This window comes from Echeneis naucrates, chromosome 15 (genome assembly GCF_900963305.1).
Source record: "Echeneis naucrates chromosome 15, fEcheNa1.1, whole genome shotgun sequence".
In the NCBI taxonomy this organism is placed as follows: domain Eukaryota; kingdom Metazoa; phylum Chordata; class Actinopteri; order Carangiformes; family Echeneidae; genus Echeneis; species Echeneis naucrates.
In genome coordinates this window covers 18,621,490-18,634,834 of record NC_042525.1, presented here as the reverse complement: position 1 = coordinate 18,634,834, position 13,345 = coordinate 18,621,490, and the positions used below count along the sequence as shown (strand labels likewise).

General features: G+C 42.4%; 1 protein-coding gene across 1 annotated transcript; it reads right to left on the bottom strand.

The window, feature by feature from the left end:
* Positions 1–3,551: 3,551 nt before the first annotated feature.
* LOC115055823 (uncharacterized) lies at positions 3,552–4,762 on the bottom strand. Its single transcript, XM_029521848.1, has 5 exons — positions 4,664–4,762; positions 4,485–4,554; positions 4,164–4,267; positions 3,789–4,064; positions 3,552–3,665 (listed from the first exon to the last, which is right to left on the bottom strand). The coding sequence occupies exons 1-5, from the start codon at positions 4,760–4,762 to the stop codon at positions 3,552–3,554; spliced, it is 663 nt and encodes a 220-aa protein (XP_029377708.1).
* Positions 4,763–13,345: the final 8,583 nt, after the last annotated feature.

The following is a 13,345-nucleotide window of genomic DNA, read 5'->3' as shown; positions in this document are numbered from 1 at the left end:
TAGGCATCTCTTCCAAGGTTAAATGGTCGCTTTGGAATTTGTTGTCGAACAAAAGCTGCCGTTTAACACCTACATAGAGTGCATTTCCCTGTTCAAGCACTCTGTCAAGAGAGATCGTGTCGAAATGCAACCCTTCGTTGTGGTAGGCCAGAAAGGTGAGAGCCATGCAAGTGCATTGACTGTTACGAGAAAAATCTCCATACCTGTCGTCTGCCTGGGAATGACTTGCCCTCACGAATTGAATGCGCTGGCCTGGTCCCATGAAGAAATCCTGAAATTATTTTAAGAACGAATGTTGCTTTACTCTGTTACACATGCGTCACCTGTTTGTAACGCTTGTAAGCGGACATGGCTAAGCAATGTCTTTAAATTATTGCATGCACACCGTTATTCTACAGTGTGCATGCAAGTAACCTGGCTGGTACAGTCCATGACACTCACTGTTGACCTTACCTGTAAAAATAATTGATGGAACAATATTTGCTAAATATAACAATTAGGACAGTGTTACAATTATTACGTGTTATGAATGTCTTAACTGTTCTTAAAATACATGCTAAAGAAATAGAAAAAAAAAAAATTCAAGTATTTTACTGATATGTGATGTTCTATGACCTTTATTAATGTGGGAATAATTTGTTAGTTCATGTGAATTATTTGTTTTATTTTATTTTCCAAATTTGTTCAAAATTATTTAAAAATGTTTTTGAATAGAGGTGAACCATACAAAAATTAAAGGTCACTTTATTCAGCCCAAGGGATGTACCTGAGGTAAACCACACAGACACGAAAGTTCACTTTATTCAGCCCTTTAGACAGTACCTCGGTGCCTATGAAAAGATCTTGTAGAATAATCTTGACAACCTAAATAATTTAAATCACTGAGTCTTACCTTCATAGCACTGATATTTCAAGGTGGAGAAAAAAAAAAAAAAAAAAATCATCATCACCGACAGAAACTAGCACTCAGGAAAATTTTGTTCCATTACCATTATCAATGTCAGAATGAATTTGTGAGATTATTTTAAATTACTTTTGCTAAAAAAAATCCCATGGATGAATGAAGCTGTTTTGTTTTATATTTTGCACTTCTAAAATTGCCATTCTCTTTTTATGCTTTTGAGTTGAGGTAAACCAACCATGAAGCAAGTTTGTTTTTGATGCAGCTGACTGTACTGTAAATATTCAGGCAATTGTGGAGACTAAAATATACCTTATCAGGTGAAGCAGAATGGCAAGCTGTGTCCTCAATGGTCCCGAATTGTCCAGCTGGTGAAGACATCAGACTTCTGACCATCTGAATACATAAAGCAGCAACATTTTAGTAAGAGGAAGACTTATAGTGAGGAGATGCATGTTACTGAATGAGACTAAAACTTACTTTTGCTGGTGGAGAACAGGGGGATTGTGGCTCGTGCAAACTACTGGGCAATCTGGTCAGAGGTGATCCAACCAGCTGATGAAAGATGAGATGAAACAGTGTAGTAAACCGTGGACAATTTAGCTCTGTATTTTTTAAATGAGAGACCTGCAAATGTTCAGTGTTACACAGATAAAGCTGAATGAGGTAACTTACCGCCTTGGGCTCAGGAGAAGACTTTAGGTCCACACACAAGTTTGACCTGCTGAACCGGAGAGTGTTCAGCAGGGGGAAGCACTCCTCCTGAAAAACAAAACACAGATTTACTTTTGATTAAAATCTGTCCTGTGACAAACACAATATGAAGAATGATGGATGATCCCAAAAGGAATATTATTATTTATAAACAACAAACCTGCTGTTGAGCCATCCCGTGCTGAGGTGAACCTGTGGACCTGCGAGGTTCCCCGGGCTGGCTCACCTGTTACCAATGAAAATTGTAATCCACATTGTCATTGCCACTTTTGACAGACCGTAACGCTATGAACAAATTCCAAACTAATACAAGAGGGAGGAGAACATACCGTCACAGCAGAAGAGGCTGGGCCTGAAGGCGCGCCCTCATCCGAACTACAGGACAATCTGGGTGGGGGTGTTCCAACCATCTGAGAAGATACATAGGATAAATAACTGCATTTTCCCCAGACAATACACAACATCTGAGTAATGACTGTATCATATTTAGTTATTCTTAATAGACAATTGTAGCCAAGTACCATGACGACGATGTCAACACTGATAAGTAAACCACATTAAACCACACCAATTTGACGTCAGGATTGTTGTGAACCATCTCAAGTTACATATGAACTTTCTGTTTGCACCTTTTTAATACAAATTTATTTCCATACTTGTGTATAAACCCAGTTATTAAACTTTTGAGAGTGAGGACAGTCTACACAACTTAACAGAGTGAGCTGCAAATCCAATCCAAACATAAAGTGTGAACATACCTTGTTCACTGAAGAACGGACTTTGCGATGACGTGCTCCCCTGGCTGGGGGCTTGGACGCAACCTGTGACATCAAATGAAATCAGAACACGTCAAGTACCATCACTGTAACTAAGCATTAATATGCATTGCAATTATACTTATGGATTGCATGAGATAAAGTTTCGCACTGACCTTCTTGGGCTTGGGAGATGGCTTAAAGTCCGCCAGGCAAGATAAGTGAGAGGGAGAAACTTCCTCCATAGCACATAGGATGGTGCTGCTGAACCAGACGGGGTTCAGTGGAAGGAAGCACTCCTCCTCCTGTACAACACAAAACAGGAAGTCTTGTTATTACAATCTTTTTCCAATAAAACGACCCAAAAGGATAAGAAATACAACCTAATGTAATATTTGAAAATCCATAAACAAATCACAAACCTGCGTTTGAGCCATCCTGGGCTGAGGTGAACCTCTGGACCTGCAAGGTTCCCCAGGCGGGCTCTTCTGGAATTACAAAAAGCATCACATCGTATGAAACAAATCTGTTATTGCAACCTACATGAAAAGATTCAGAAAAACAGCACATTTAACACAATATAATCACTTCACATCATACTATCACATTTGAAGTCCCAAGCACACCTTGGCCTGACACAAGCCTGACACAAAAGCATCAATTACCTTGCCGCCCCGACCAACAGTCCTCCATTCAAAGGGGTCAGGTGCAGGTGGAGCAGGGGACCTCTCCCTCACAACCAATTTAGGAAGGACTTTCCTAACTGGAGGTGATGGCCTGGGAGAGACCCGGGGGGCTGGGGGTGGTGTCCTCAGTTGCTCTGTAGCAGCAGAAAAGAGCAACCGAACGAGGATAGCCATCCCCTCACTATCGCTCAGGTGGACCTGCAGATATAAGAAAAGAAGAAAGAAAAAAGTAAAGGATTTAAGTCTTAATGACAACAAAGAAAGAAAATTTTTTGCACACACAGATATTGTACTTACACCATCCTTGCTCCACAACTCCAAGTTGCTCGTGGGGAAGTGCTCTGTAGCTGAAAAGAGGTACTTCACGCCTAAAAAGAGTGAAGAGAGCCAAAAAAAAAAAAAAAAGAAGTCAAACATTTATTATGACTGTACTTGCTAAAATGGAATACATTTTTTTTTTTATGTAGTACATTTTGGCAATTAGCTGTATGAAAGTTACATTTTCTCCCACATACCCAAACGAGCAGCCACACGGCGATATGCCTGACGCAAGTGATCCTGGTAGTCAGGATCACAAGCCAGGCGGGGAGGGAAGTCGACAACAAAAACCTGTTGGAAACAAAACAAAACCTGATCATTAAATAAAAGGTTACTCTTTCACGAAAAATCATGCAAAGCCCATATTGTTAAGCCACCCTCTTAGGAAAATTTAAATGTGGAATAAAAGTTTACCTCATGCCAGCGGTTGCCAATGGACTTGAGGAGATTGGCAAAGTCGATGGCAGCCTCATCAACCGTCCTGCTAGCAGTAAGGTTGTTGCTGGGAGCCAGCACACAGACAGCCTCAGGAATACGAGGAACTACGGCGTGTAGAACCTCAGTACGGATCTGAGACGCGCAGGCTCCCGGGGTCGACATGATGCCAAAGGAGAGGTCGTGAGACTCTGGCATCGGAACAAAACCATCTACAATGGCACGTAGATGGGAGTCCCCGACAATCAGAACGAACTGCAAAAATAAATACCATTTAATTAGCATGAAAATCATGATAACATCGTGATATCTCATTCTCTCCCTCTCTTTTGTTTATTTTAACAACAATAATACCTTCTTGTCAGTTGACTCAGGCGGGATGACCAATTTGTGACTGCGCCCTGTGAAGGGTGAAATTGGCCACCGCAACACTTTGTGGCGCCATCCGGTGCCACGGCCTGTGTAGATAAAGATTGAACATGAGATGAATAATGAGGGATGTCATATCTGTAAAAGTCCTACAACAATCTCTCTATCATCAGTGAAAAAAGTGCAGGAAAGAAAAGCAGTGAAACTTTTACCAGGCGTGTATATTAAACACAAAAGCATTAAAGACTATTATAGAATAGACACGCGGCATAGAATACTAGAATATTACAACAGCTGTAAACTCACGTGCATGGAACTTGGCACGCGCTTCATCCTCTCCTCGCAACTGTCTGGCTGGCAGGGTGGCTCCAACCACCTGATGAGAAATGGATGAAATTTAAGATGAAATGAATGGTGTAAATGTGTCTCATTGGAGAGACTGACTTATTTAAATGATTGTGCATGTCATTTCGAATCATACATACGTTGTTGACGGAAGAGAGGGTGCAGAGGGGGTGGTCTGGCTCAGTGACCTTCTTCCAGCGTCGCTTCTGGGCCTCGGAACGTCTCCCCTTCCGCGGCATTCTGAAAAACAGTCAAAAAGAAGAGAAAAAAAAAAAAAAAAAAAAAAAAAGAAACAACACTTCCAAACAAAAGGGGCGTGAAGCCTACACTAAACCCTAACCTAGACAATTTATCTTTAATATATATCGATATTTAATATCTTAACTGAATCAGTATTATATATTATATTGTATGCAAAGAAATGGTGAACAAATCAACAATTCTGAAAATGTAGTGCTGGTGAGGTGAGTTGAGGTGAAGTCAGGCGAGTCGAGGTGAAGCTCAGGATGCTGCAAAAGCCGCTCAAAACTTTGATCAATCAACAAGAAGCTGCAATGGGGGAAAAAAAAAGTATATTACTTAGACAGCTGTGAATAACATTAGCAGCACTATTTTACATCTTAACATGTCATGTCTGTCTATGGGTGGCTGCAGCAGGGTGGTAGTCAATCATCCGTCTATGTATTCCTCATTACAAGGAGTGCTAGAAAAATTTAGTAACAATAGCACATTATATTTTTTATACTTTTGTCATATACGTAAACGTTAACCAATCCCGTGAAAGGCTTTCGAATTTTTTTTCGGTGGTAAAGTTAACATTAGTGGCTATGGATGCGGCTAAAATTATAGCTAACAATGTTAGCTTTATTATACATGTTAACATGTCGGAATAGCAGTTTTTGCACAGTCAGCAAACACGTTACTACTGTTTAACATTTACATTTTCGATTCAAACACAATACGATGTCACAAAGTTCACATTTGAGCAGCTAATGGAAAGCTAGCGGAGCTAATCGGAGAGTACGTGTTCTTACCTCAAGTGAAGGATCAAAGGGAACGGTTCAAAGCCACAGTCAAGTTTTAAGGAAAATCAAGTGGACAATCCAGAGTCCTGATTGGTCGTTGCTAGGCTGCAGTTGACAAGAAATGTCCAATAAGCTCCACGCTCCACAAACGACGCATATGTACATATGTTATTGTTGACTGATGAAGGGCACCTTTTTGTGTTGATTTTTTATATTGATTTTATCAGGCTACTGAGTGAGCAGACCGGAGAGCACCCGTAACTCTAAGCGTTTTCCTCAATATCAATTTTCATGACATCGTTAAGTTTAGACAACACATAAACATGAAGTGTCCTGCAGGCACAGCAATATGATCAGTTAACGTTATGGCCAACGAGCCGCTGTGAGGGCTTTGGGACGGGGCGCAAACAGCTGCAGAGCTGCAGAAGGATGGGCAGTTTCACGTTTTACAGTGTCAGCAGATGAAGTCGGCAAATTAATGGACAAAAACAGGACTTGCCAAAGCGGGTAACGTCAACGCCGATCGAACAGCTGACGTGTCGGTTCAGCGTGAGTCCTCGGGATAACAACGGATCGTGTGTAGGCTAAAGTAGCCGCCTGCTAACGTCACAAACCTCAATCGGTATCTCAGAATCGGGGAAGAATTGATTAAGAATGAGGGGCCATGACGTTATCAGGCTGCTGGACGTACTGGTATGTTTACTATTGAGCTACACTAAACGATATGTTTGGGAATGAATGATTATAAAACCAATTAAATTGCTCACAGTAATTGAGTCGCAGTACGATCGCTCAGCATGATGGGTATTGTAGTCTAATGTCGGCTCTGCTGACATCTAAAGGATTAACGGTCATATATAACCCAGTGTGAGGCTGCATTCAGCCATTATTGCCCTTATCTGTACAACAGCCTACCAGAGAACCTCGGGCCGCGCAGACTGCTGCTGTTTTTAAAAAGATCAAGAAGATCAAGACTCACCTTTTTAATTTGGCTTTTAAATGATTTCCTACACTCTTTTATTAAAGAAGGTGCAGCTGATCATGAAGAGCAAAGGTTGACTCCAACCACAGGAGGGAGGGGTAGACCCTCAAAGCACATACACACATATACAGCCAGTGACCTCATTGTAAAATCTGAAAAGGGCTGACATTTAGAGACATTAGAAACATTAACTGTGATATTGTTGTAAGCTTAGTAGTTGTTATAAAGCCTGTTGTCATCAACAGAGTTCAAAGTGTTGTGACATTTTTAAACTTTGAATGGAGTTTCTGTGACAAATTATGACGAAGCAGTGAGGCTCCAAAGTGGGGTGGGTTTGATCCACAGACCTGATCTGTATATCTGTCTCTTTGTATGTCTGTGTAAATGTGTGAGTGCATATGTCTATCTGACTGTATGTATGTCTGTGTATATGTGTGAGTGCGTCTGGATATTTGTCTCTGTGTGTGTCTGTGTACATGTGCGAGTGCGTCTGGATATCTGTCTCTGTGTGCGTCTGTATATCTGTCTGTGTCTGCATCTCTATATCTCTGTGTCTGTCTCTGAGAAGAAATCATACAAAGTGATGGCCATAGCCAACAGACAGAGTGAGATGAGACCAGCATGACAATTGATCTGTGATTGTGGAGGAAGCGTAGGAGCTATCATAAAGCCTGTCGTCACAAATAGAGGTCAAAGTCTCATGACCATTTTAAACTTTGAACGGACTTTCTGTGACAAAGCATGACGAAGCATTGAGGCTCCAAAGCGAGGTGGGTTTGATCCACAGCAACAGCTTCACATAGACCTGAGCTGGGAGAGCTGCGGTCATCACGGTGATTTGAGAATTCGCTCAGGTCAGAGCTCAGACTCTCCCATGGCTTTTGACAATGCGCGTGTCTGTATATCTGTCTCTGTGTATGTCTGTGTAAATGTGTGAGTGCGGGTCTATATCTGCCTCTATTTCTGTCTGTGTATATGTGTGATTGCGTCTGTATATCTGTCTCTGTTTGCGTCTGTGTATATGTGTGAGTGCGTCTGGATATTTGTCTCTGTGTGTGTCTGTGTACATGTGTGAGTGCGTCTGGATATCTGTCTCTGTGTGCGTCTGGATATCTATCTGTGTCTGCATCTCTATATCTCTGTGTGTCTTTGAGAAGAAATCATTCAAAGTGATGGCCATAGGCCACAGACAGAGTGAGATTAGACCAGCATGACAATTGATCTGTGATTGTGTAGGAAGCGTAGGAGCTATCATAAAGCCTTTCGTCACAAATAGAGGTCAAAGTCTTGTGACCTTTTTAAACTTTGAACGGAGTTTCTGTGACAAAGCATGACGAAGCAGTGAGTCTCCAAAGTGAGGTGGGTTTGATCCACAGACCTGAGCTGAGAGAGATGCGGTCGTCACGGTGATTTGAGAATTCGTTCGGGTCAGAGCTCAGACTCTCCCGAAAACGCTCCGAAAAGTGGCTTTTGACCACGTCCCGAACTACTTCGAATTGCGAGCAAACCGTAGCTCCGGTCCGAAAAACGAAAACACCGTGAAAGACAGAAGAGTCTGGAGATTCCGAAAGTCTTTATTTGATTTGAAAAGTCCTTAAAATGAGCGTGTAGGGACAGTGCGAAGTCAGAGTGAAATTGTTTTTAGTGAAACCTTGATTTGCATTGCAGTCAATTGGGCCAAAAACAGGTGTTTCAGACGCTCTGAGCCCTCCAGTTTAAATTTGGTGAGGAGTAGAGCTCTCAAACTTAGATTTTATGAATCCCAAGACCTGTGTCTACGTTTTGCCAAAAAATAATTTGTCTCCTTTTCACGGTTTGGCCGTGAGCTCGAGTTAAACATGAAAATGTCGGTTACTTTTTCACAGTGCTCTCACTCTACTTAACGAGCGGTTACACTCTAACTTTGAGGAAAAAGTGATTCGGACTGCTCCTTTGAGAGCTCGTAGTTTGAAAAGTGGAGTATTTAGGAGAAAAAGGTTTGATTTTGTGGAAAGAGCACAAGATTTCCTCCGTTTTAAAGTTTGAATGATATTTTTAGGTGCACGTATGACTGAGCTATGTGGATGAGAAAATAGGTGACTTTTTGAGGCGATTTTTCGTCGATTCCAATTCATTCTCTATGGAACATTTTTTGCTGGTTTTTTTGGGAATAACTTTGGGAAAAATCGGAATATCGACTACCCAGAACTTAGCACGCTATTCCCGATCGAGACGCACGTTTTGATATATATATTGTTGGGCTCCGTCACGCAGTACGACCCGCATTAACGGACGAAAAAGTGACGGAATAATAAGAAGAAGAATAATAAGTATGGACAAGATTAAGTAGTGCCTCGTGCTATGCACAGAGGCCACTACGAAGTAGTGTCCTCTGTGCTTATAGCCCGTGGCACTAAACTAGAAAATTCCAGGGAAATTTTGAAGTGCCACGGGACCCGGGGCCCGTCGTCCGTCGCCCGTCGCCCGTCGATTGTTGCCCGTCGCCCGTCGTCCCTCGCCCCTCGACTGGACGAGCAACCCGCGTACCGTCATGCTGTCGAAAGCCTTCCTGCTGAAATTTCCGTTCGGTGAACCGATTGAGCTTGATTCAGTGAGTGCATCTGTCTATCTGTCTCTGTGTATGTCTGTGTAAATGTGTGAGTGCGTGTCTATATCTGTCTCTATTTGTGTCTGTGTATATGTGTGAGTGTGTCTGGATATTTGTCTCTATTTGCATCTGTGTATATGTGAGTGCGTCTGGATATTTGTCTCTGGGTATGTCTGTGTATATGTGTGATTGTATCTGTATATATGTGTGAGTGCATCTGTATATTTGTCTCTATTTGCGTCTGTTTATATGTGAGTGCGTCTGGATATTTGTCTCTGTGTATGTCTGTGTAAATGTGTGAGTGCATCTGTATATCTGTCTCTGTGTATGTCTGTGTAAATGTGTGAGTGCATCTGGATATCTGTCTCTGTGTGTGTCTGTGTATATGTCTGAGTGCATCTGTCTATCTGACTTAGTGTATGTCTCTGTATATGTGTGAGTGCGTCTGTATGTGTATATGTCTGAGTGCGTCTGTATTTCTGTCTCTGTTTGCGTCTGTTTATATGTGTGAGTGCGTCTGGATATTTGTCTCTGTGTGTGTCTGTGTACATGTGTGAGTGCGTCTGGATATCTGTCTCTGTGTGCGTCTGTATATCTGTCTGTGTCTACATCTCTATATCTCTGTGTGTGTCTTTGAGAAGAAATCATTCAAAGTGATGGCCATAGGCCACAGACAGAGTGAGATGAGACCAGCATGACAATTGATCTGTGATTGTGTAGTAAGCGTAGGAGCTATCATAAAGCCTTTTGTCACAACCAGAGTTCAAAGTCTTCTGAGCCGTTTAAACTTTGAACAGCGTTTCTGTGACAAAGTATGACGAAGCAGTGAGGCTCCAAAGTGGGGTGGGTTTGATCCACAGACCTGATCTGTATATCTGTCTCTGTGGATGTCTGTGTAAAGTGTGAGTGCGTCTGTATATGTCTCTTTGTATGTCTGTGTAAATGTGTGAGTGCGTCTGTATATCTGTCTCTGTGCATGTCTGTGTACATGTGTGAGTGCGTCTGGATATCTATCTGTGTGTACATCTCTATATCTCTGTGTGTGTCTTTGAGAAGACATCATTCAAAGTGATGGCCATAGGCCACAGACAGAGTGAGATGAGACCAGCCTGACAATTGATCTGTGATTGCGTAGTAAGCGTAGGAGCTATCATAAAGCCTTTTGTCACAAACAGAGTTCAAAGTCTTCTGACCCGTTTAAACTTTGAACGGCGTTTCTGTGACAAAGTATGATGAAGCAGTGAGGCTCCAAAGTGGGGTGGGTTTGATCCACAGACCTGAGCTGAGAGAGCTGCGGTCGTCACGGTGATTTGAGAATTCGTTCGGGTCAGAGCTCAGACTCTCCCGAAAACGCTCCGAAAAGTGGCTTTTGACCACGTCCCGAACTACTTCGAATTGCGAGCAAACCGTAGCTCCGGTCCAAAAAACGAAAACACCGTGAAAGACAGAAGAGTCTGGAGATTCCGAAAGTCTTTATTTGATTTGAAAAGTCCTTAAAATGAGCGTGTAGGGACAGTGTGAAGTCAGAGTGAAATTGTTTTTAGTGAAACTTTGATTTGCATTGCTGTCAATTGGGCCAAAAACAGGTGTTTCAGACGCTCTGAGCCCTCCAGTTTAAATTTGGTGAGGAGTAGAGCTCTCAAACTTAGATTTTCTGAATACCAAGACCTGTGTCTACGTTTTGCCAAAAAATAATTTGTCTCCTTTTCACGGTTTGGCCGTGAGCTCGAGTTAAACATGAAAATGTCGGTTACTTTTTCACAGTGCTCTCACTCTACTTAACGAGCGGTTACACTCTAACTTTGAGGAAAAAGTGATTCGGACTGCTCCTTTGAGAGCTCGTAGTTCGAAAACCGTACCATTTAGGAGACAACGGTTTGATATTCTGGAAAGAGCACAAGATTTCTTCCGTTTTAAAGTTTCAATGACATTTCTAGGTGCACGTATGACTGAGGTACGCGACTGAGAAAATAGGTGAAATTCGGAGGCGATTTTTCTTCGGATCCCATTCATTCCTATGGAAGATTTTTTGTGGTTTTTTGGGAATAACTTTGGGAAAAATCGGAATATCGACTACCCAGAACTTAGCACACTTGTCCCAATCGAGCCGCACGTTTTGGTATATATATTGTTGGGCTCCGTCAAGCGGTACGACCCGCATTAGCTGCCGAAAAAGTGACGGAATAATAATAATAATATTAACTAGAAAATTCCAGGGAAATTTTGAAGTGCCACGGGACCCGGGGCCCGTCGTCCGTCGCCCGTCGTTCCTTACCCGTCGCCCGTCGTTCGTTGCCTGTCGCCCATCGCCCCCCGCCTGGACGAGCAATCCACGTACCGTCATGCTGTTGAAAGCCATCCTGGTGAAATTTCCGTTCGGAGAACCGATTGAGCTTGATTCAGTGAGTGCGTGTCTATATCTGCCTCTATTTCCGTCTGTGTATATGTGTAAGTGCATCTGTATATTTGTCTCTGTGTAAGTCTGTGTTAATGTGTAAGTGCATCTGTATATCTGTGTCTGTGTATATGTTTGAGTGCGTGTCTATATCTGTCTCAGTGTGCGTCTGTATATCTGTCTGTATCTGGCATCTCTATATCTCTGTGTGTGTCTTTGAGAAGAAATCATTCAAAGTGATGGCCATAGGCCACAGACAGAGTGAGATGAGACCAGCATGACAATTGATCTGTGATTGTGTAGTAAGCGTAGGAGCTATGATAAAGTCTGTGTAAATGTATGAGTGCAGCTGCATATCTGTCTCTGTATGTCTGTGTAAATGTGTGAGTACATCTGTATATCTGTCTCTGTGTATGTCTGTGTATATGTGTGACTGTGTGTCTATATCTGCCTATATTTGCGTCTGTGTATATGTGTGAGTGCGTCTGGATATCTGTCTCTGTGTGCGTCTGTATATCTGTCTGTGTCTACATCTCTATATCTCTGTGTGTGTCTTTGAGAAGAAATCATTCAAAGTGATGGCCATAGGCCACAGACAGAGTGAAATGAGAACAGCATGACAATTGATCTCTGATTGCGTAGTAAGCGTAGGAGCTATCATAAAGCCTTTTGTCACAAACAGAGGTCAAAGTCTCGTGACCTTTTTAAACTTTGAACGGACTTTCTGTGACAAAGCGTGACGAAGCAGTGAGGCTCCAAAGTTAAGTGGGTTTGATCCACAGACCTGATCTGTATATCTGTCTCTGTGGATGTCTGTGTAAAGTGTGAGTGCATCTGTATATCTGTCTCTTTGTATGTCTGTGTAAATGTGTGAGTGCGTCTGTATATCAGTCTCTGTGTATGTCTGTGTACATGTGTGAGTGCGTCTGGGTATCTATCTGTGTCTACATCTCTATATGTCTGTGTGTGTCTTTGAGAAGACATCATTCAAAGTGATGGCCATAGGCCACAGACAGAGTGAGATGAGACCAGCGTGACAATTGATCTTTGATTGTGTAGGAAGCGTAGGAGCTATCATAAAGCCTTTCGTCACAAACAGAGGTCAAAGTCTCGTGACCTTTTTAAACTTTGAATGGAGTTTCTGTGAGAAAGCGTGACGAAGCAGTGAGGCTCCAAAGTGAAGTTGGTTTGATCCACAGACCTGAGCTGAGAGAGCTGCGGTCGTCACGGTGATTTGAGAATTCGTTCGGGTCAGAGCTCAGACTCTCCCGAAAACGCTCCGAAAAGTGGCTTTTGACCACGTCCCGAACTACTTCGAATTGCGAGCAAACCGTAGCTCCGGTCCGAAAAGCGAAAACACCGTGAGAGACAGAAGAGTCTGGGGATTCTGACAGTCTTATTTGAAAGGAAAACTCCTTAAAATGAGCGTGTAGGGACAGTGCAAAGACAGAGTGAAATTGTTTTTTCGGAAAACCTTGATTTGCATTACAGTCAATTGGGCCAAAACCAGGTGTTGCTGGCGCTCTGAGGCCCTCCAGTTTAAATTTGGGAGGAGTAGAGCTCTCAAACTTAGATTTTATGAATCCCAAGACCTGGTGTCTACTTTTGACCAAAAATCCTTTGTCTCCTTTCCGGTTGGCCGTGAGCTCGAGTTAAACATGAAATGTCGGTTACTTTTTCACAGTGCTCTCACTCTACTTAACGAGCGGTTACACTCTAACTTTGAGGAAAAGTGATTCGGACTGCTCCTTTGAGAGCTCGTAGTTTGAAAAGTGGACTGTTTAGGAGAAAAAGGTTTGATTTTGTGGAAAGAGCACAAGATTTCTCTCCGTT